This window comes from Lissotriton vulgaris, chromosome 4_1, assembly GCF_964263255.1.
Source record: "Lissotriton vulgaris chromosome 4_1, aLisVul1.2, whole genome shotgun sequence".
NCBI classification, from domain to species: Eukaryota; Metazoa; Chordata; class Amphibia; order Caudata; family Salamandridae; genus Lissotriton; species Lissotriton vulgaris.
This window is the reverse complement of record NC_141691.1, coordinates 17,926,394-17,951,810: the sequence shown is the minus strand read 5'-3', so window position 1 is coordinate 17,951,810 and position 25,417 is coordinate 17,926,394. Positions and strand designations below refer to the sequence as shown.

The 25,417-nt window shown below is 42.8% G+C and overlaps 1 protein-coding gene across 1 annotated transcript in view; it reads left to right on the top strand.

Annotated features, from left to right (window-relative positions):
* LOC147718240 (nicotinamide N-methyltransferase-like) overlaps nucleotides 1-25,417 on the top strand; it is a 147,957-nt gene that overhangs the window by 70,728 nt on the left and 51,812 nt on the right. The window contains exon 2 of the mRNA XM_086966653.1: nucleotides 7,359-7,566. Coding sequence (XP_086822779.1) covers nucleotides 7,359-7,566 — 208 coding nt within the window. The remainder of the gene's footprint in view (nucleotides 1-7,358; nucleotides 7,567-25,417) is intronic.

Below are 25,417 nucleotides of genomic sequence, written 5' to 3'. Positions count from 1 at the left end.
GCCCCATATTGTTCAACCTCTATGTGAAACCGCTAGCTGCAGTCGTCAAACAGTGGGGTCTGACGATGACCTCATATGCGGACGATACGCAGCTGGCGGTGACACTTAGTGGAGACTCTGAAGTGTAGGCCCCCAGATTCCGAGCTGGACTTGTGGCATTAGCGAGTTGGCTCCGTACCAATTGCCTTCAGTTGAATGCCACCAAAACTGAGGTGCTGGTCTTGGGGAAACATGTCGAGCTATGGGGAAACCAGTGGTGGCCTCCAGAGCTGGGTATCATTCCGATCCCAGCTTCTGGAGTGAAAAACCTAGGCATTTGGCTGGATCCTGCACTCACCTTCACTGACCATACGAAGAGGGTTGCAGCTACCTGCTACGGTATTTTGCGTGGCATAAGGCCGGTCTTGAAATATTTTGACCCCCCCACCAGACAGCTCATGGTCCAGGCATCAATTCTATCCTGGCTGGACTACGGTAGCTCGCTGATGATAGGGGTAAACCAGGCTGAGGCATCCAGGCTCCAAAGGGTTCAAAATGCTGCGGCGCGAGCCATTGTGGGTCTTCCCAGACATTGCTCTGTGTCGGGTACCATCTCGGCCCTACATTGGCTACCGGTCAGACAGCGGATTATGTTTAAGGCACTCTGTCTGGCCTTAAAAATTAGGAAATTTTCTTCACCGCCGGCACTGTCCAACCTGCTCACTCGCTACATCCCTTTGAGATCTCTAAGATCTGAGGCTCTTCACCTAGCAGTTTGCTCCCATTTTAAACTTAGTAGAATGGGTGGCCGCTCATACCGGGTGCTTGCTGCGGGATTGTGGAACTCGCTCCCGGTGCACATTCGAGCCCTGAATGATTTGTCCACCTTCAGGCGTGCTATCAAAACTTTTTTGTTTCCCGCTTCCGAGTAGCCGCCACCTTCTTCTTTTTCCCTTTGTGTGTTATGTTATAGTACCTGTCTAGCGCCAGGACGCCCCTTGGCTGGGGCATCTGTGCGCTATAAAAATATAATTAACATAACATAACATAACACGCCTCTGCTCCTTTAATTTTCCATAAAAATATTTTTTTTAAATACATAACAGAAAAATATGTTCTTTCAATAATATTTCCATTGTTTCTTGTGCTGTATTTCAAATACAATACTGCAAACAACAAAAGATATCTCAATACAGTAGTTCTCCTCAATAGTGATTTGCGCACCATCCAACAAATTACATACATGCACCTCTCGCCATTTTGTCACTTTTGGCGCCTTTTTTTCCCCTCACACAGTAATAGAAAAAAAACTTGATAGTGCTTCGCATGTAGACAGCTGATTGATAAACTGATGATGTATAACCACTTGCATTTTCATATATGGTTCCTAAACTGAAAGGCCAGAGACCTTCTTCCATTTATTAAAATATAATATACTTCCTTATGAGTGTACAATTAATTTTGCAAACTATATTCATTTTTCTTCAACTATAGCGTTTGTATTCCATGTACTACTGACAATACCAATTACTGTGTTTTTTGCAATTTCTGTACTCATATTACATAATGATTTGCCTTCAAAACAGTGCATTTCTGAATAAACATTTCAAATATTCACGTTCTCTCTTTTAATCCATAATCTCAACTGAAATGATTATATATTGAAAAACTATTCATGTGTTCCACGTAACCTCAGCTGTACTAACCGAGGACCTTATTTATGAAGACCTTGCGCCGCCGGTGCGTCATTTTTTAAAATGGGAAAGAGTGACGCACCGGTGGCGCAAGGCCTTCATAAATAAAGCCCTGAATGTTTTCTTTTCTCGACCTCACTTACTGATACTAGAACCTGCAAGCCTATAACGGCCCGTGAACTCTTTCTTAGTAGGTCACGCACCGTACAGACAGTTGTACCTCTGTTAAAAAAAATGTATTTCTGTTACCAAGCACCGCCACAGTTCCGCTTGACTCAGAGTTAATCACTGCTCCCACGCTTCTACAGGCCAGACGCTATGTCGTATTTCACTCCTTATCACCCTTTCATCTCCACAATAACAAACAGTTCTCCGCCAGACACCAGAGAACAGAGTCAGATGCAGAGGCACCAACAAGTGAAATGCGACATACCCTCTGCTCTGAGAAAGCAACCAAGCGGTAATTGTGAAAGAAAACATTCAGTAGCGCTTTACAAATACCAATGCAATTATATAATTATTTTTTTGAAAACGTTCCAATTACTTTGATAGGACTATCTGTGTGTGCCTCCACAGCAAACTTCCCCAGCCCGGACTGAAGGCAGACACAGACAGACACACACAATAACATAACACAGGGCAACGGAGACGGAACACAGAAGGGACATGAAGATGCAGTCAAACAGCAAGACTGAGAGAGATACTTTTATACTCTGTTTGCTACCTTAATGTATGAACACATTTACTGCACAAATCTGTGTACAACCTCATGGTCAAAACTTTTCATTTTATTTCACTCGACCACCTCCCTTTCTCACCCCACCAGTGCAAACCGCGACCACAAACCGCACTATAATTTTGTCGTCTAACAAAAACTTTGTGAATACCTTAATCATTACCACTTTAGCCCCCTTCCCCCTCCCTCTCGCCCCACCCCCACCAGTGCAGGCACGGCCACCAACCAGCCTGAAATTTTGTCGACTGACAAAAACTTTATGAATTCATTAACCATTAGCATTTTTTGACGACGGTATCACTAGTAATTTACTATTTCTCTCTCTTTCTGCATTGTCTGTCTCTCTGCTTCCTGAACAACTTCTCTCATTATCTATAAACGCTTCAAAATTTCAAAAATAATTACTCTCTATATTAAAAATATTTTTTACTGCGTATTCAACATTTAAATGAAAAAATTAGTTTTAGAAATACAACACATTATGACAGCCAAAAATTAGTTTTTACGAGGAAAATCAATCATTGTTTGTGACTAAACTATATTTTACGGTACATGACAAAACAAACTGTTACAGACTTACCTTTACCAATGTTTTGTACGATGTACAACAGTGACAGACACAAAACAGATATTCGTTTGACGGAACTGTCTATTAAGCTTCTATCACTGCAACCAAAATTCAATGGCACAGATATCCAGTCAATACACACTCATATAACTCTCTTCAGCCAATCACATTTTGTCTATCAAAATTGTAAAATCAAATTTACATTTCAATTGGTTGTCCTTCACAATATTTTCAATCTCACGTGAAAGTCACCCATCACCAACTGCCATCTCCGGCTGTTTCCATGGTAACACCTCACTCTGCACCTGGCTGAAGGCACAGGTCAAAAATTCATGTCTCAACGTTCTACAGCAAACTAAGAAGACTGTTTTCCCTCCAGAAACACCTGCCAATCCACAGTTCTGTTACATGTCATTTTTTTCGCACCCAATAGTACTTTTCGTTTAACATAAACATTAACATGCAATGTACTCTTCAATCTCCAGTTATTACAATCAACCAATCATTTTTATTTTTTTAACCACACCCAGCCTCATCCTTTTTTTTATCCTGACTTTCAGCTTCTAACTACCATTCCACTTCCAGAACCGATCGGAGGACGACTACATATCCCTTGAAAATGAAGGTCTGGCTAATAGGACAGAGTTATATTCACTGGAGTGAAAAATATGCAGCAAGCAGACAAATTTGCAACCTTGGTTTAACAAATGTACACATAATGTGGATTGCCCAAAGAGGATTGAAATGTCACCAATTGATTTCATTGGTGAAAACTTTTATGCATCTCCCAGAACCAGACCTTATAATTGCGCACTGTGGTGGGAACGATCTAGGCACAATCACTGGGGTAGGTCTGGAAATGCTTCTAAAAGACACCTTTCGACAATTGATGACACTTTTTCCTCAAACTGCCTTGGTATATTCCAATATATGCCAAAGACAGAAATGGAATTGGTCCAATCAACATTGTGCACAAATTGAGAAAGCAAGGAGACATGTAAATAAATATGTTTCTGCTTTCCTCAGAGATTATAGCATGGGTTCTATTTACCACAACAACTTGCGTTACCACATGCAAGACGTCTATAGGAGAGACGGTGTTCATTTCACGGATGAGGGAAACAGAATCTTCCTCTGCAACATGAGGCTCTGCATCAGTACTTACTTATAAATGCAGAAAACACTCAATTAACACAAGGGCTCTTTTCAGAGCCACCTTATATCTAAGCACTCAAACTTCTGATTTATCTCCATTTTTACACTCTTGTAAATAGGTGTGCGTGACCGGGTGCACGCACCCCGCAACTTTTTAAAGGGCTTACTGCACACCCCGAGAAAACCTACGCAGCAAGACTATCTCTACCTTCTCCCCTTTCCATGTTTCAACGCTTTGAAATGAACAATATATTTACTCGCAGTGACAAAATGGCGGTCAACACTTCCTGATGTCCCTCGAATCGAACGTTAACAGACGTCACGCAGCAGAAAAAAATTCCGCTCACGCGCAGCCGCTTGGGTGCGCGCACCTGTGCGCGTGTATAGATATATAATTGACTTTAACTTTAATTTTCTCAGCAACTACTGAACGGATTTACACCATTCCAAAAAAAGCGTAATCTGCGAACCTGACTCTACAGTTTTGCCAAATTTCTTATAAATCCATTCAGCCGTTCGACCTGTAGCCGAGTCTAAATGTCCTATAGAAAATAACATGGAGAAAACACATTTTGGGACCCCCCTTTTATCTCAGCCCCCACTTGACCAATCCCCCCCAAACTTTCAGGGAAGGAGCGCAGCGGTCCGAGCCATCTTCTTTGAGAAATTCGCTAAGATTCTTCAACCAGGGCCAAAGTTATTCCAAATAGAATGTTGAGGATTTCCTATGAAAACTAGGTCCTAACTATAACTACCTACTGGCGACCGCCAGTAGGTAATATATATATATATATATATATTCACTGTAAAAACCATAGGTTACACACCAGTTATAGTTAGGAATTAGCATTTAAAAAACCTATTAAATTCACTGAAAAAAACCATAGGTTTCACACCAGTTATAGTTAGCAGGAAATTTTACTGACATATAACCATTGAAATTCACCCGTTTTAGTTAGTTGGACTCACTATAACTTGCGCGCCTGCAATGCACTGCTAATGACGTCACATATTACATTACTCATGACATGGTCAGTGACATCACTGATGACAGCACTGATGACACCATCCTTGTTACAGAGTGACAGACCTCCTTTCAGTGTAATGTAACCCTTGAAATACATATTGAAAAATAGAAACTAACATTTTCAAAAAAATGGACACACCCAATTCAGTTACAACAACCAATTCAGTAATTCCACCATCTATATACACATCCACTCATTCACCAACAGTTCTATATAGTCACTCATACATATACTCACTCATCATATGTAGTGATACACCTATACATCCTGTTACACGCCGACAGTCATCCAAAAGTTACTCACATACATACTCACACATGCAAATAAACTATAGAACATCCATTTATTTGCATATACAACTATACACACACTACCACCTTACTTCTAAGGATACCTATACATACTTACTCTCTTAAACAAACACTTACAGAAACACATATTTATTTAAATAGGAACTTTACAATCTCTCACTCTCACATATACTCACTTATATACATTAATACTCACATATACTAGATTAAAACATATGTCGTTACTGATAAAGAAACTAGTGAGACAGTCATTCACTCACTAACACACACATATACACACTCATCCACCCATACAATTCTGCACATATGCTGTCTTCAAAACACATACAAACAGTGAGTCAGTCATTGATGCATCTATGTCCTAAGTAACACCCCACCAAACCATGCAGACACTCATACTGATACTAAAAAAAATCTAATAACCCATATACACACACATGTTGCTACTCACCAACCCATGCAGCCACTTATACACAAAGTGAAACACTGATACATATATTTAAATATTTAAACATTACTCGCTAATATATGTATTCACTAAGATACACTTAATAAGCCAGTTAACCAATCACTTTTTTTTTTAAAACAACATCCATTTAGACACTTATTTAACCATTTATTCTTCCATCGACCTTTACAAATACATATATAAATCATATTTATTTTTCAGAAAGACACACATTCACTGGATGGTGTCATCAGTGATGTCATGAGTGATGTCACTGACCATTTCATGAGTGATGTAATATGTGACGTCATCAGCAGTGCATTGCAGGCGCGCAAGTTATAGTGAGTCCAACTAACTATAACGTGGAATTTCAATGGTTTTATGTCAGTAAAATTTCCTGCTAACTATAACTGGTGTGAAACCTATGGTTTTTCAGTGAATTTAATAGGTTTTTTAAATGCTAATTCCTAACTATAACTGGTGTGAAACCTATGGTTTTTTCAGTGAATATATATATATAAAACCATTGATGGCGCTTTATGCTTTTAAGTACTATTTTTCAGAACTCAATTTTTACTTATTGTATTCTGTAGTTTTGGTCTTGTTTTGTTCATTAAATTAAGCTCTATGGGCCATATGGATTATTGAAATTCGCATTCGCAAATGCCGAAATTCGCAGAATTTCGGCCTTTGCAAATGCAAATTCTCAATCTGGTATGTATTAAGCAAATGTGGTGCAAAATAAGGAATCACACAATTTGCGATTCCTTAAATGCAATGTATAATGTAAAAAAACATTGCTAATTTTCCCTAAGGAATCGCAAATTACCACCAACTTCAAGTTGGTGGTAAGTTGTGAATTCCTTTCAAAAAGGTGCCATGTGACGCGCATACGTGCGCCATATGCGAACACATGTCATTTTCAGGGGTGCAGCAGTGTGTCCTTTGGACACCCCTCCACCCTTGAAAATATTCTCAATTTGCCATTAGCTAATTGCTAATCGCACATTTCCCCTTCATTTTCATGGGCCTCCTGGCCCATAGAAATGAATGGGAAATTATTCCTTAATTGCGATTAGCAATTTGCTAATCGCAATTAAGGAATTTTAAGGAATCGCTAAAAAGAAGCTGATTTCTACATACATACTATTTTGCGATTTCTATATAGCGATTCCTTAAAAATCGCTATTTAGAACTCGCAAACCGGAACTATGATACATATGGCCCTATTTTTCTAGCTAGTTGTGCTATCTTTTTTGTGGTGTTTTCCCTGTTTCACTGCTAGAAGTGTTGCAATAATACTTTACACATTGCCCCGGAAGTTAAGCCGGACTGCTCTACGCCAAACTACCAAGGGGTGACCAGAGGTAAATTTTATTTAATTTATTTACTTCAAAATATGTAATCATTAATCCACTTATGTACCTTTTTCTTACCAGGTGGTGTGAAAGGAGAGCTGCTGATCAATCTTTCTTGCTTTCCTTTCATCCAATGGGTTTTTCCAGCCTGTGACTATTTTTCAGACATCATTCTTGGTGGCTCCAATGATCAGTGTGTTGCGGTGATTGAGAAGTGGTGGAGAAATGAACCTGGAGCTGTGGACTGGAGTCATGTAGCAAAGGCGGTTTGTGAGCTTCAGGGAAGCAGGTATGGATTCTGCACCTGATGATGTATTGCAAATGCCTACCTTTGTTTACCTTGCCAGCATGTATTGTCCCAAGAGCAGCAGGTTTACTTTCATAAAAGCAATGTCAAAGTTTCCAGAGGAGAGCAGCAGCTTCAGGTCACTTTTTCATTGTTGGTACTAGAGATTTGTGGGGTGTTCTTCAAACTTTTTTCCTTCTTTGAACCCGTATGTGAGCAAACACGAAAACAATGTCCCTCACATTTTCTTAAAATGCATCACATCAAATGATGCACAAAATAATTTTCTTGTTATAAAACTGGTGGTTTGTAAAAAACACACTTTGTGATTTGGTAAAGAATTTTTGTATAGCACAAAGGTAACTCATTCTGAATCACAAAGAGAAACCATGAAGGGTGCATTGCTTCTTTCTTTGTAGCTGCAATTGTGATAATGAAATGTTTGAAAGTTACTCAATCCTGGAGGGAGGTGATAAATGTTAAATGTTAAAAATGCTTATAAAGCGCATGGCTACCCCAGTGCCGGGGCGTCCCAGCGCTTGCAGACAACTTGAAAGTAAGACAGACTTTGAACCAAGGGGGAGACGTGTAGCGCCACTAGGAGCACTAGATAGAAGGGAACAACCAGGTTTTAATGAGTTTTCTAAATGACAGGTAGTTATTTGTAGCACGTGCCTCCGCGGGGATCGAGTTCCACAGTTTTGGAGCCAAATACCTGAAGGAGCGGCCGCCAGCTCTGCTCCTTCGGATTTTGATGGTACAGGCAAGATGAAGGTCCGCCGAGCGGAGGGCACGTGAGGGGACATAGGACGAACACAGACCTTGTAAAACTCGGGGGCCGGAGCCGTGAAGGATTTTATGCATTAGGCAGAGGGACTTAAATTGAATACGTTGTGTGACTGGAAGCCAGTGTAGACGCCGTAGAATATGGGATGTGTGACAGTATTTTGGTAGGGCAAACAAAATGCGGGCAGCTGCATTTTGGGCTCTTTGGAGTCTGTTGATGGCTGTTTGATTAGAGCCCAGCATTAAGACATTGCAATAGTCTATATGCGATAAAACAAGGGCTTGGACAATTGTCTGGCGTACAGATGGTTCAAAGAAGCCCAAGATTGGTTTGAGCGACCGTAGGCGACCATAACACACGCCCGCCACTCTTTTTGCATGAGATTCTAGGGCAAGAGAGTTGTCCATAAGCACGCCCACATAGGGCAAGAGAGTTGTCCATAAGCACGCCCACATTGAGAAGAGGAATGCTGTTCCATTGGACAGTTTCCCCTTTAGGAATTGTGTTCGGGTGGCTGCTCCTGTAAATGATTTTGCAAAATGGGATTTTGTTTGTTGCAATAACACAGATTTCTGTAAGGAACATGGACTGCTTTGAAAAAGAAAATCCATTTTGGAATTCAAATACATTGACTGTGGTATGCTGTTCCCTGTAAACCTTTATCCTCATGTTTAGAGCCAGTAACTGGGAATCACAAAAATTGCCCTACATACTTAATATACATTAGGCCAGCTTTTTTGACACTGGATGTAACATGAAATTTTGCAATGCAGCTTTATATTACATATGGTGTATTACAGATATTTTAAAAGAACTTGGCACACACATCTAGACCACTATTTGTGACTGATTTGTTTGTGCACAGCCCTTAGCTCATTAGGGAATACAAAACATGATATGTCAACATTTTAGCATTTTAGCATTTAAAATATTAAGAGAACATTAAAAAATGGATCAACTTAGAACATGTTTTGCCTATTTTATCATTGTACAATAGCAGCCATATCAAATTAAAGGTGGATTTATAAGATACCAAATCTGAGTAACAAATCAGGTGTATATTCACAAAATGCTTCTGTAGTATATTTGTTTGTGGAGACATCTCCCCCCTGCTATGGAGTTTCCACACACATAAATATACATTTGAGTTGCAAATATGGGAGTGACAAAGGGGAGTTGCCAGAAATAGAGAATACTAACTGCTAAAGGGAAGGGAAAAAGGAGGTGTATGGACGAGTTAAAGGAGGGTTAGATAGGGGTTTAGATAGGGATGTTCACCCATCTACAAAAGAGTATCACCATTACTTTTCACAAACTACACTCTAAAAGTTAATGTAACCTAAACAATACGTACCCTACATCAGAGGTGGTGTAAGCCCAGCACCACACATGGCTAAACACTGATAATGTAACACCATCACATAGAAAATAATATAGGTAGTGACTTAAAATAAAACCCCATAGAAAATAACATTAAATATTATTAGATAAATAGTTATAAAGAAAGGGCTGTCAGGCTTGTGTATGGGAAATATAATTGGTTCTTGTGAACAATTTCATGATTTAGAGGCTGTTTTAGACTTTGTCAGATGGAAATTCTTTCTCAAGTATGACAGAGAATCCCGCTCACCATATCACGAGTGCAGTACATCCTGTGTCACTTGTAATACGGCAGGCAGAGTATTCAATCCAACAAACTCTAAATCATGCCCTTGGTATCCAATGTCAATCTATATAATGTCTTAATCAACATTGTAATTGCTAGAAGAGAGAGACAGTCAAGACTAGAATACCAGACACATGGATTTACAATAAGCATTTGGAATGCAATATGTATCACATTTACACAAGTTTAAGCTATTGGCATTATAAATGACAATGCCTAATATTTATGTTTTAAAATAGAAAAAATAAAGCTCTGTTGTTTACAATGTCAATAGCTCAAACTTGTGTAATTTCCAGACCTGAATTGAAAATGATTGTTGTAATTGTATTCACCTTGTGCAATTAGTTCACTCAAAACTACAGCTGAGTGTGCTAAAATCTTAGTGTGAAGTGGGTAATATTTTTAGTGCTGAATCATTTTGCCTGTACTGGTTGTATTTTTTTTTAAGTCGTGATGGATGAAATGTGTTTTTAAACTTTTCAATATTCCATTGAAATGAATTATGTTTATTAAACTCATGTTTAACAGTTCTGTAAGTTTTTACTGTACTTTTATGATCTACGAACCTAAATAAAGTGAATAAAGTAAAATAAAAGAATACATAGATATGGAGAGACCGAGAGGGACAGAGAGAGGGTGTAGAGAGAGGGCAGCCGATTCACAGAACTAATTTAAGAATAAATCCTAAATGTACTACTTTTGGTATTCTCAGAAGGCATTTAGTAGTAGTAAAGTTAGGATTTTGTCTTAAGTTTGACTTAAGACAGACTTAAGACAGACTTAAGACAGACTTAATTCAGACTTAAGACAGACTTGAGAAAAACTTAAGACAAACTTAAGACAGACTAAAGACAAACTTAAGACAAAATCCTAACTTAAGTCTGTCTTAAGTCTGTCTTAAATCTGTCTTAAGTCTGTCTTAAGTTTGTCTTAAGTCTGTTTTATGTCTGTCTTAAGTCTGTCTTAAGTCTGTCTTAAGTTTGTCTTATGTCAAACTTAAGACAAAATCCTAACTTTACTACTACTAAATGACTTCTGTAAATACCAAAAGTAGTACATTTAGGATTTATTCTTAAGTTAGTTCTGTGAATCGGCCCCCCTCTCTCTATACCGTCTCTCTGTCCCTCTCTGTCTATCTATATCTATGAGTATAGGGTAGAGAAAGATGTCAGAGATGGGAAAAGAGAGAGAGAGAGAGCAACATAGAGAAAAAGAAAGACGAAGATAGAGAGAAAAGGGAGGGAGAGGTTGTGGAAATGGAGAGGAAGACAAAGAAAGACAGGGATGGGATATAGAGGAAAATTGTGAGATAAGAAGGGAAAGATGGCTAGAAAGAGGCATCGAGAGGGTGTAAAGAGAGGGGTAGATAGATAGGTAGAGAGAGAGAGAGAGAGAGAGAGAGAGAGAGTCAGGAATAGGGGTGGAAAAAGAGCCAAAGCATGAAAAAGAGACAGAGAGAGGGCTGGAAAAAGAGAAGGAGGAGGCGAGAAAGGCAAAAAGAATCATAGCGATAAACAGAGAGAGACATAAAGAGAGCAGGGGAAGGAGAGAGAGAGGCGGGGCACCATCTAGCTACAGGCAACATCAAACTACTAAAAACAATGAGAAAAAAACCTTTATCTGAAAATGTGGAGTGCCCCACCCAGCAGATTTATTTGTCTCTAGTTCAGAAAAATGTTACCCCATTTCTGAAGAGTGATATTGCTGCTCATCCCAGATGGAAACCTGAACTGTTTCCTGGTGATTACAGGATGCATGTCAGCTACTACTTCCCCTTGGTGGTTGAATCTCACCACTGAAAATATGAGATCACAGTAGTAGGTGGGAGTGTAGACCTTTGCAACCTCACCCATGTGGCTAACGACATGGACATAGGGGCTGCGCTCCCTCTGGCTTGCGCTCCTACAAAAAGAAATTATTTGCACGGGGGTGCAGCACTCACCAGCAGGCTCTTCACCTTGATAGGGGCCTTGGGGTGCCTGATGATGGCCTCCAGCTTCTCTGCTGGTTCACCATATACTCCCCGGTGAAGGCGGATGGGCGCGCTCCTGGCCGGCGGGCCTTTCCTAACGCAGGAACAGGAGCCAGCCTCTCCGCCGTCCTGGGGTGCACCACTGAGGCTGTCCTGCAACTCACCTGCCCACAGCATGCAAAATCCTGCCATCTGTTTAAAAACATGCAGCCACCATTGTCCAGGCTCAATAAAGAAAAAGTTCACATACTGGGTAACAAGCAAGTAAAGGGCCGAGTAGCCATGGAACGACATAGATGATGACATTGCCGTAATAAGGAGGGAATAACAAGTTTATACATGAATCAGAAGGCAGCATTTACGAAGGACAAAGACAAAAGCCAATTAAAATATAGGTGAGGGAGTAGGCGGTGCTTCCCTCACGCGATTGAATGAAGCCAGCAACAGTATCTTATTCTAAACATTAAATATGGAAATTTGGATAACTTATGATTGATATTGCATTAACATATCATGTGACATAGTATCAAGCTATGTTATTTTTAGATTGCACTAGCACACTGATAAGAATGATACATAACAAGGCAGTGTAGATATAGAAGAATAACTGATCACAAAGGCAGGGGCCTGATTAATATATTGGTGACAGAGTCCCGCCCCCGCCAACGTACTGATCCACCCACCTGAATTAAATGCAAGCAGATATTTTGATTTGCCACAGCAGTGAGTACATCATCATCACCATAAACAAACTTCTCCAATGGCCCAAAGAATACGTGCTGGTGGCGAGTTGGCAATGTGTCCATCTACCCAATTAGGATGGGTGGACACTTGGCTGTTTCATCTTGTAGGTATCAAGGACCCCCTGATATGGATAGGACTCCTGGGTCAGGGAAAAAAATTCTTATGTTGAGGTATATACCCAGGCAGACTTTTAGTACAAAAGCTGGCTATTTAGAAAAACATATTTATAAACGCATAAATGATAAAATTAATGCAATGGACTGGAATGATATCAAAAAAGGTAATTTTTAATTTAAATATAAAAGATGAATAGATACATATAATTCAATATACACAAATTACACAATAAAAATTCTTAATACTTCATGTGGCTTTTCTTCAATATATATTAGGAAGACATAACGATATATATAAAAAAGGCTTTTTCTTTAAATTTAATTCTCTGGTTATGGAGAATAGGGCTGTGTGTCAACGCGTTTCGACAAAGTCTTTTGTCTTCATCAGGACTAATGGGTATTCAGCCACTTTTTCTAAAACAGATTATGAACAGATAGGTTCGAAGTTGATGAGAGACGGCTGGGTGGCTCCACAGAAACTCCCTCCAATTCAATTCCTCCAAAACAGAGGTTCTGTTCTGTGCTGGCACCAATATACCCCGCCAGCTTCCGAGTGAATTCTGGCCTCCAGAGACTAGAGACAAACCTCTGCCAGTCTCCTCGGTCCGCAACCTGGGAGCCATGCTCAATAACAAGCTGAATATGGAAACCCAGGTAGCAAAAACAGTGGGGATCTGCACAGCCCTGCTACGCTCCCTGCGTAAAATCATGCCTCTTCTCCCTGCACAAGCCCGGGCGTCGATAGTCAGGTGTACAATACTCAGTCGGCTTGACTATTGTAACGCCCTGCTCCTTGAGTCTCCAGTCACGCTGATGGACCGACTTCAAAGAATTCAATCTGCCGCCGCCAAGCTGGCTCTTTGCTGGACGAGAAGGTCTTCGGCCACAGCATCCCTGGCCGAGCTACATTGGCTACCCTTAAAGCAGCGTGTGGCATTCAAGTCCCTCTGCATTGTCTTTAAGGCTCTGCATGGACTTGGGACCAGACTCCTGCAAGCTCTGTTTCTGTGGTACACTCCCACCAGAGACTTACGATCATCCTCAGCCTGTCTGGTAAAGGTGCCCAGATTCAACAAAGCCAGAACCGGGGGCAGATCATTCAGGGTCGCAGCGGCCAAGTTATGGAACAGCCTGCCCATTGACATACGCCAGATCTCACAACTTCTTCCATTTAGGAAGCGCATCAAGACCTGGCTATTCCCCTAAAATTCTGCCCACCTGCTAGTTACTCCGGTCTATCCTCCAGCAGAGTATTCTCCAGAGCCAGGAAGCCTGCAAGGTATCAGTCGCGCTCTACAAATACTTAAAATAAAATAAAATAAATAATGAAGGGAGTAAGGCACCTTTCCTATAATATCCGGAGTCGGTATGTGATAACTGTTTAGACAGTGTTCACTGCTTCCATCTTACTTCTACCTGCAACTACTTTTTCATCGTCTTTTAAAAGAGACGGAAACCTCAAGCGTTCTCTGTCATTTTCATCAATATATCATGCAATGATTGATAAAGCTGGTTATCCGTTTAGCTTTCACATTCGTTGATTATTCAGAAAAATGCGGTAATGGGGTGAAACCGTTGCGTTTCTTCACTCCGCTTTCGTTAACAAAGGGTGACCCTTTTCTACACGAACTACTGAGGGAGGTAGAGACGTCTCGAGCTCCGCGCATATCACAACGTGGGCGTGACCAGATCAACGGACATCCAATTTGAATTGCATCCAAAAAGATCGAGGAGGATCAGGGCCATAGTGTCCCCACGGTCGAGGAGTGTTCTGATACTATCTTTGAGCCAATCAGACAGGTCTCAGTGCTGTAGTTGGCCCAGAATACTTATTGATAGGCATTCAGTAGGTGGTTTTGTTCCAGGAATTTGTTGAGCTGCTTGTTGATGGCTTTCTCTAGAACTTTGTCTTGGTAGGTGAGCAGGGAGATTGGACAGCATTATTTGAGTTTTTGGGGTCAACAGAGACTTTCTTTAGGAGGGGTTTGACTTTTGCATGTTTCCATCTGTCCGGGAAGGTTGCTGTGGAGATGGAGGTGTTGAGGATGGTGCTGAGTTGCTTGCTGAATGGGTTTGTTGGAAGGTTGTAGAAGTGGCAGGGCAGCGGTTGGTGGGATCCCCGGAGTGGATGGAAGACATGATGGCTGAGTCGATGAGGGTGGTGATGGCTGCTTGCTTGTCTTCTTTGATATGCCCGTGATAGATGATGAGAACTGCTTTGTGAACAGCTCTGTCAGAGGGGCTTGGTGGAACAACATAATTTCTCCAGTTTGTGGCAGTTGCCCTTAGTGGTCCTGATTTCTGGTGTATACCAGTTGTCAGGTTTGTGGATCTTGTTTGTTTTTGTAGGTTTCAGTGGGGCAAATCTGTCGGCCCTGTTGGTGTTCCAGGCAGGGAAGCTTAGATGGCCTGATTGAGGTCTGTTGAGGCCTCATGTTTGGAGATGAGGAGGGCCTAGACACTACGCTTTTATTGATATGTTCTATCTGTGGTGGAAGGAGATATGGCATTTAGTGATAGTGTTCTTGATGCTGGTTCATCCAGGTGGATTCTATGGTATGGCTGAATTTGATTCTGTCACTGGAGGTGAAGATAGGGTGAAGGATGTGTCTGTATTTGTGCATTGGTTTGTTGGCCAGTTGGGTGAAGCTGATGTTGCTCAGGTTCTCCTGGAAGGAAATGGAGTTGGTATCGTTGATGTGGAGGTCTCAAAGCAGGACACAGTGGTGAGAGTTGATTGCTAGGGGTTCAATGAGGTTGGGGATGATGTTGCAGAACGTTGCTTGGGGTACCAGGTGTCTGTAGTTGAGGGTGCCTCTTATTTGTGGTATTTGCATTGGTTTGTCGTAGGAAGTTAAGGTGTTCTGAGAGGTGTGTGGTCACTGGTGATGGTGCATCTGATGGTTTTCCTGATAGTGATGCATCTATCTTGTTTGTTGATACTTTCATGGTGTATCATCTTGTATCCTTCGGGATGAGCGGTGGTGATGTTCTGGTTCAAGGAGGGGTTTATCCACATTTTGGTGATGAAGGAAAGGTACGTGGAGAGTTTGGTACTGGTGCCCCAGATTTCCATGGTGCATTTGCAGAGTGAGCTGGCCTTGATCAGGATACAGCTGAATGGTTATGGGGTGTTCTTGACTTTGTGGGCAGGGATGATGCAGTGTCTTTTGTAGGTTTTGTTGCAAGAGAATAGGCAGTGTCAACAGGTGGAGGGTCTTTTGGTGGATCTTGGGGAAGAAGAGACACCGCTGTTCTTTTGGCATCTGGGGTCCAGGAGTTCCTTGGTGGTATATTGTTGGGTGGTGGGAGGTCCAGAGTTCTTGGTTTGAGTGGCTTCATGGTCGGGCGAGTGTGTGTGTGTAAGCAGCTATATTGGTGACTGAGTAGCTGTGTGAGAAGCTATATGGTTGGGTACATTTTTGTGTGAGTGGCAGTAAAGGTGACTGAGTGTTCGTGTGAATGGCTCTATGGGTAAGTGACTGCAAGAAAGTGGCTCTGTATATAATATACCAAAGTAAGGTACAGTGTGCACATAGTCCACAGTCCCCGGAGGTTTGGCAGAATCTAAAGAGGTGGCTTGGTCAAGCAGGGAGGAAGTATCGGAGGACAGTGTAAAGCATTTGTTATACACACTCAGTCAGCAAATGGTCAAACAAACTCAAGAACTGAACTCTAGGCCAATTGTTTTGAATAAAAATATATTGTTGTTTTATTTTTAGAACCAACAAGGTATCAAAATATACTTCTCAGAATGACTTACTTTAGTTAAATACTTTTCAAATAGGCAATAGACTTTTTGTTTACAATAGTTACAGTTGCTGCAATAGGCAACACAATTTCAAAAACAATGCAACATTGAGCTCAATGGGAATATCTAGTTGAATGCAATTAGTTACTTTGTAGATTACTTTTCTAACCACAGGACTGGATTCTAAATTCAGTCCTGGGACATTTCCTGTAAACAGTTGAGTAAAAGCGTTTTGATTACAGTAGTGATTTTTAAGGAATATTATTGTATTTTAAAAGTTGACACTTAGAAGCATTTTCACATAGACTTACCAATGTTATCCTATGGAAGGAAATTTACTTAGCAGGTAAGTAGTGTTATCATTACTTTTTCTTAATCAGTGGTGGATCCTGGATCCATCACTGGTGCATCTCCTGTAAACAGTTGAAAGAAAGCGTTTAAGTCATACAGGCGATTTTTAGTGAATATTTGTAGATTGTGAAAATTGACATCTGCAAACTTTTCAGGTGAAAACCACACACTTGATTCCTATGGAAGGAAATTCAAGTTACTGGTAAGTAAAAATTACTTTTCAGGGTCAGTGCTGGGCTAAAAGGTGCAGCACTGGGTTCTCTCCTGATAACAGGTGAGTAAATCGGAATTTGTTGTTCAGCTGATTTTAAGTGAATATTTTAAAGTTCCAAAACTCCACACTTAGAAGAATTTCCAAGTGAAACCAGGCAATGTTACCCTATGGAAGAACAGTGAGTTATCAGCTTTTCGTTAAGTACTCTGTTGGCTGAGTTAAGGTTCTAGGCACAGACTCAGGGGTCTCCCAGGGTCAGGAAGGTGCAGTTGGTATACCCTCAGCGGCACAGGGGTAGCTGGGTGCAGAGGTAGTTATTGTCAAGCCCGCTCTGGTGTCAACACGCTGTTCTCCACTGCCAGGGATAAGACTCAAGAAGTTTCCTTGGTTTTACCGTTCCTGTGGTTGCAGAAACTCATTGATTCAAGAACGGTATAACCGGCGGGTCAAGTCAGCGTTGTGCCGCGCTAGCGCAAGGTTAGCGTTCTAGTCTTTCTCAATTCGAGCGGCCATTTCGTGCGCGCTTTCCCTGAGTACGGCGCACTTCAACCGTCATACTGAAGCGAGCGGCAGCATTCCGGAGAGTCTCTTCGAGGTTCTCATTCTGGTTGCCGTTCTTTTGGATTTCGTCATTCCGGTGAAGATTCTACCTGGCAGTTTCCTCACATCCAGTCACGGGTCATTCCTGAGTCGCAGTTGTTTCCTGTTTTGACCCTTCGCCTCAGCAGTCGTGAGGTAAGCCGCTACGGCCAACTCCTAGCGGATTATCTTCCAGTTTTGGGTTTCCTCGACGGAGTTCGTCAAGCGCATCCTTGTATGATATCTGCGCTTGGGATTTCAGAGACTATCAAGCAGAACTTGTTTGCAGTGTTAGTCCTCGTCAGAACTCAAGCCATTTCTGCTCCCTCAAAGCATCTCTGTTTAGCGGCTAAGCCTTTTCTGAACTCTTCCAAGTAGCCGCACTCATGAACTCTAGTGCTAAGAGTCATTAATGAGACTTCGTAGGTATTAGTCATCAGAGCGGCCATCTATTCACCACTTAGACTCAAAGAATTGTTCATATAGCGGAATACCAGTTTGGAGCTTCAATTATCTACCTGGTGGGATTACTTCTTCCTTGAACTGTATCCAGTCGGAGAAGTGTTTAGGGGTTATAATATATGCGCATATAGGTTATATCCTTATACACACACCAAGTGAGGTCCTGGCTTCTACTGGAGTAAAGGCTACTTCCACTATCTGCTATTTGAGTCTACAAAGGAGAGCAGCGCTATCCACACTCTTATCAGGTACTACTTGCAACTGTGATGTCATTGAAGAGTAAAAGTCACTTGAACTGTGAACTGTGAATTTGTGAACTCCACACCCTGAAGGGACGTATTAATTTGTGGTTACTTTTGCAGGTGTCCTCAACACAACGCAATCTAGACGACACCAGGGTGTGGCAGCCTCTCTTGTTTGTTATCCACTTCCCCTTTCCCTTTCGTTCCTGGGCTCAGAGGATTCTGGGTGCAGGGGCGATTGGGAGTTGGGAACATATCTTCTGAAGACCCCCGCTTGATCGCCCCCACAGACCATAGGAGTACAGGTTAGTCCTCTTGACAGATTGAAGTGCCAATAGACACATTGTGCCTTCTGTCTGGGCGAGATGGCTGAGGGTTGGGATATGAAGGCTTTGACCTCGGTGCTTGAGGGCATGCAAAAACAGTTGAGTGACACTCAGGAGGAGATTAAGAAGTCTAATCAGGAGACTAGTTATTTACGGCAAATTTTAGATGAGTTAGCTATTAGTCCCAGTCCCAGTTTCGAAGGATCAAAGTTTCAGAGTTTTGCTCCTTCCTCGTCTTCCTCAGAGTTAACTACCCAAGTAGTACATGCCATGTCACCCACTATTCCTTTAGCTCCTCCAGAGAGGTTTCAAGGGGATCCTCATAAGGCCCAAATTTTTCTGACACAATGCTCGTTGCACTTTTTGTGCAAACCCATTTTGTTTAAGGAGGATCAGTCCAAGGTGGCTTTTGTTCTGTCTTATCTGAGTGGAGATGCAGCAGCATGGTCTCTACCCTTGGTATCAGCAGATGATCCGGTACTCTATAAGTTCGAAGATTTCAAAGCAGAATTTCTACGCATTTTCGATAGAAGGACCATTTCGCAGGCCACCGACAATGAATTGTTGGATCTAAGACAGGGCAATAAGGAGCTTGTAGCTTATATTGGGCAATTTAATCAACTCATCGTCGAGACCAGCTGGCCCGCGGCTAAGAGAGCCGCCATTTTCTACAGGGGACTTAAAGATGAGCTCAAGGATGGTCTAGCTCAGATTCCCAAGAGACCAACGGATTTGTCGGAGTTAATCGATTTAGTGTTGCACATCGATCAGCGACAGTCAGAAAGGCGGAGTGAGAGACGTAAGGATTTCAGGTCAGTTCCGCCAAGGTTGGATCGAGCTCGAACCGAAGCCAGTAAGAGTCATGAAGTCACTCAGGCTGAGGAACCTATGCAGATCGGATCAGTGCGGGGTCCTCTCAGCATGGAAGAACGAGAGAAGCGTCGAGCAGGGAAGCTGTGTATGTATTGTGGTCTGCCGGGCCATTTTGTTCGCGAATGTTCTAGGAGGCTTAAGAAGTCTACGACGGTAAAAGATCGGCTCCACCAGTAGACGGAGTTGCACTGGTGGAAGCGACACAAGAGTCAGCTCCAAAATCACAGTCTTTGGCCAACACTTTACAATGTTCGGCACCCCATCTCATTCTGTCCAGTAGAATTCAGTTTGGAGAAGCTGTTCACCAACACATCTCAATCATGATAGATTCCGGAGCTACTGGAAATTTCTGCGATATTCAATTTGCTAAATCCCTGGGAATTCGATTTGAGAAGAAATTGAAGCCTGAACCTGTACGAGCTGTTGACGGAACAAACCTGTCTTCGGGGCCCATTGTCGCAGATACAGAGACCATTACAGTATTTGGTCCTGGGAACCACCGGAGTTTGGTGCGATTCAATTTAATTGACGCTCCACAGTTTCAGCTAATTCTTGGTCTGCCCTGGCTCACCGAACATAATCCCAAAATTGATTGGGCCAAGCGCACTCTGAAGATGTCATCAGAATATTGTCAAGAACATTGTCAAGCATCTTCTCCGTGGGAACTTCATCAGTCCATGTCCTCTAGTTTGGCGGATCAAGTTCAAACCATTTGCTCTTTTAGATTCCAGAGATTCCTGAAGAGTACCTGGACTTGAAGGAGGTGTTCAATGAGCAGGAGGCGCAGAAGTTACCTCCTCATCGTGTTTACGACTGTCGCATTGAATTGGAGCCAGGAGCAGCGCTCCCGTGCAGTCGCATTTATGCCCTTTCAGAACCTGAGAACGAACATCTCAAGGAATACATCGAACAACATTTAGCCAATGGATTTATACGGCCATCCCAGTCTCCAGTGTCGTCTCCTCTCTTTTTTATCCCTAAGAAGGATGGATCTTTGCGGACCTGCATTGACTATAGAGCGCTTAATTTGGTCACTAAAAAGAATCGCTATCCTTTGCCCCTCATTTCGGAGCTCTTGGACCAGGTCAAGGAAGCATGTATTTATACAAAACTAGATCTAAGAGGAGCTTATCATTTGGTTCGCATGGCCGAAGGAGAAGAATGGAAGACTGCATTCCGCACCCGGCTGGGATTATTTGAATACCAGGTGATGCCTTTTGGGCTCTGCAATGCCCCAGCTGCGTTCCAGCACTTTGTAAACGACATCCTTCGGGAATATTTGGATCGTTTCGCAGTTGTGTACATTGACGACATTTTGATTTTTTCAAACAGTCGAGAAGAACATGTGAGCCATGTGCGAGCCAATCTGAAAAAATTACTGGAAAATCAGCTGTTTGTGAAGCTTGAAAAGTGTGTCTTCCATTCGTCCAAAGTCGAGTTTCTGGGATTCATTCTGTCTCTGGAAGGGGTGTCCATGGATGACACCAAATTGCAAGCCATCAAGGGTTGGCCAGCTCCTCGATCCGTCAAGGAGATACAAAGTTTGCTTGGATTTGCAAATTTTTACAGACGATTCATTCATGATTTTTCAAGTAAGGTGAGCCCCATAACTAAATTGTTGCGGAAGAACGAAAAATGTGTGTGGGAGTCAGCAACAGAAGAGGCTTTTCAATATTTGAAGGAGGCATTCACCACAGCACCTATCCTTCAGCATCCTGATTTGAATGTTCCTTTTTTTGTGGAGGCAGATGCCTCGAATTTAGCTATTGGAGGAATTTTATCTCAGCGACATAAGAACACTGGTCAGCTTCATCCAGTTGCCTACCATTCACGAAAACTCACCCCTGCAGAGATTAACTATTCAATTGCTGATAAGGAGTTATTAGCAGTAAAGGATACCTTTCAGGTCTGGCGGCATTATCTTCTGGGAGCCAGACATCCCATTACAGTTTTCACTGACCACAGAAATCTCCAGTTTCTGAAGTCCGCTCGAACTTTAACTCCTCGACAATTAAGGTGGTCTCTTTTCTTTGCAGACTACGATTTCGTCCTAACCTATAAGCCCGGAGCAGCAAATGCAAAAGCAGACGCCTTGTCCCGGTTGGAGTTTGGAAGCGAAGCTGAGCATCAGGTGAAGAGTTTTGTTATTCCCACCGAAAAGATAGTGGCCACCTCCGTGGAAGATGATCTGGAAGACAAGATTCGTGTGGAATTTTCCCAAAAGAAGTTTGAAGATTGGGTTAATGAGGGTCCTGACCGAGAATTCAAGGAAGGAAAGCCTTATCAGTCTGGAAAGGTGTTTGTTCCCAGCGAAGATCTTCGAGTAAGAATAATTCAGCAGTTTCATGACCATCTGTTAGCTGGCCACAAGGGAGTTGCAAAGACTTTGGAGTTGATGAAGAGAGAATTCATTTGGCCGGGCATGGAAGCTCAGGTAAGACAGTTCATAGCCACTTGTGAGCAATGTGTCAAAGGAAAAGTCATGAGACAACTCCCACAAGGTTTACTCCAACCCATCCCAGTGGCCCCATCCCCCTGGCATACCATCTCTATGGATTTTATTGTTGATCTCCCCTCCAGTCAAGGTAGTACACTATTTGGGTGGTGGTGGATCAGTTTTCCAAAATGAGCCACTTCATTCCGTTAAAATCCCTGCCGACAGCTCCTCAGTTAGCAGATCTATTTGTCCAACATGTGGTCAGGTTACATGGTATTCCCAAGGTGGTGATCTCGGACCGTGGACCCCAATTTGTGTCCCGTTTTTGGAGGTCTTTTCTAAAAGGAATGGGGGTGGACTCTCGTCTGTCTACCAGTTTTCATCCGGAAACGGATGGACAGACCGAGCGGGTGAACCAAGATTTGGAGCAATACCTCCGTTTGTACCTTATGGATCGGGAAGGCGACTGGCCTTCCTTACTTAGTACTGCGGAATTTGCGTACAATAATTCAGTCCATTCTGCCACTGGTTTCTCCCCGTTCTTTTTGAATTCTGGGAGGCATCCTAACATGAGAGTAGGAAAAGTCGATATTGAGGTTCCGGCTGCCCAAGAGGTTCTTTCTAACTTACAACAAGCTTATCAGTTGGCCTTTTCTAATCTTTCTAAGGCCAAAGCTAATCATAAGAGGTCAGCGGATCGTAAAAGAAGGGACAGTCCTCAGTTTAAAGCGGGAGAGTTGGTCTGGATCTCTACTAAACACATGAGACTTGGGGGGACTAAGAAGTTCCAACCGAGGTTTGTGGGCCCTTTCCCGGTGGTCAAGATGATAAACCCTGTCAGTGTAAGAGTCTCCCTCCCCAGTACTATGAAAATCCATCCTACCTTTCATGTTTCCTTGGTCAAGAAAAGTCCGCCTCAACTACGGCGGGAAACCCCTCCAGTACCAATATCGATCCAGTCTTCAGAAGACTTTGAGGTTAAAAGAATTCTAGATTCCAAGCTTAAGAGGGGAAAATTGTTCTACTTAGTAGATTTGAAAGGTTATGGTCCCGAGGAGAGATCTTGGGAGCCTAGTGTTAACGTTCATGCCCCCAGATTAGTGGCAGCATTCCAGAAGACGTTCCCTTTGAAACCTGGAAGGGGGGTTTTGGTGGGGGGTACTGTCAAGCCCGCTCTGGTGTCAACACGCTGTTCTCCACTGCCAGGGATAAGACTCAAGAAGTTTCCTTGGTTTTACCGTTCCTGTGGTTGCAGAAACTCATTGATTCAAGAACGGTATAACCGGCGGGTCAAGTCAGCGTTGTGCCGCGCTAGCGCAAGGTTAGCGTTCTAGTCTTTCTCAATTCGAGCGGCCATTTCGTGCGCGCTTTCCCTGAGTACGGCGCACTTCAACCGTCATACTGAAGCGAGCGGCAGCATTCCGGAGAGTCTCTTCGAGGTTCTCATTCTGGTTGCCGTTCTTTTGGATTTCGTCATTCCGGTGAAGATTCTACCTGGCAGTTTCCTCACATCCAGTCACGGGTCATTCCTGAGTCGCAGTTGTTTCCTGTTTTGACCCTTCGCCTCAGCAGTCGTGAGGTAAGCCGCTACGGCCAACTCCTAGCGGATTATCTTCCAGTTTTAGGTTTCCTCGACGGAGTTCGTCAAGCGCATCCTTGTATGATATCTGCGCTTGGGATTTCAGAGACTATCAAGCAGAACTTGTTTGCAGTGTTAGTCCTCGTCAGAACTCAAGCCATTTCTGCTCCCTCAAAGCATCTCTGTTTAGCGGCTAAGCCTTTTCTGAACTCTTCCAAGTAGCCGCACTCATGAACTCTAGTGCTAAGAGTCATTAATGAGACTTCGTAGGTATTAGTCATCAGAGCGGCCATCTATTCACCACTTAGACTCAAAGAATTGTTCATATAGCGGAATACCAGTTTGGAGCTTCAATTATCTACCTGGTGGGATTACTTCTTCCTTGAACTGTATCCAGTCGGAGAAGTGTTTAGGGGTTATAATATATGCGCATATAGGTTATATCCTTATACACACACCAAGTGAGGTCCTGGCTTCTACTGGAGTAAAGGCTACTTCCACTATCTGCTATTTGAGTCTACAAAGGAGAGCAGCGCTATCCACACTCTTATCAGGTACTACTTGCAACTGTGATGTCATTGAAGAGTAAAAGTCACTTGAACTGTGAACTGTGAATTTGTGAACTCCACACCCTGAAGGGACGTATTAATTTGTGGTTACTTTTGCAGGTGTCCTCAACACAACGCAATCTAGACGACACCAGGGTGTGGCAGCCTCTCTTGTTTGTTATCCACTTCCCCTTTCCCTTTCGTTCCTGGGCTCAGAGGATTCTGGGTGCAGGGGCGATTGGGAGTTGGGAACATATCTTCTGAAGACCCCCGCTTGATCGCCCCCACAGACCATAGGAGTACAGGTTAGTCCTCTTGACAGTTATGCCCAAAGTTATCCAATGAGAGGCAGGGGGCCTTCAGTTGGTGGCTGCTGGCGAGCAGGCCACACGGCTATGGGAACTGATCTCCTGGTCACTTGCTCAGGGCAAATGGGGAAGTAGATTAGGATCAAGGTCACACTGCCAGGGGAACTCGGGCGGCCGGGTGAAGGGTGCTTTTTAATCATCGGGCTCTCAATGTTATTCAATTGAGAGCTTGGAAGGTGAACAATGGCTGCAGGCTTGGGGACGGAGATTCTACATGGGAGACCAACCCTTAGAGGGGTAGGTTGGGATCTTTAAGGATAGGTAGGCACCCAGGAGTTGAGCACAGGGGGCTATGGGGCGCCGGGTACAGGGGTGTCTTTTGACGTCGGGAAATCTTACCCTCTGCTGGTCGCGAGGTTGAAGGCCGGCAGGCCCTCCGGGGCTTTCAAGGTTGTTGTCCACAGGAGTTGTTGGCATTGAGCAGGTTCAAAGATAAACAGCTCTGTAGGGCTGGGGCCAAGTCATTAGGTGTTGTCCTATTGTTAGCAGCTGCACAGCAGGTCTTCTTCTTCTTGATCTTCTTTCTTGTTTCAAATCGAGAGCTCCAACGTAGTGTAGAAAGATATCGGAATTTTATGAATGGGTTGGGCCGTAAAATCAATTTAAAAAAAATTCACAATTTACTAAGGTAAGGGATCCAAGAAAACAATGGACATCTTCATCGACAGTAAAAAGCTGGAAAGAACATACACATATCCATATTTGGGGATCCTAATTGATAATAAGTCCTCATGGAAACAGGCGATAGAGACAAGGAAATTATTGTTTCTCAGGGCGACGACCGCCCTGATAGCATTTGCGCAAAGGTTGGGCAAAAGGTCAGCTCCTGAAATGCTTAA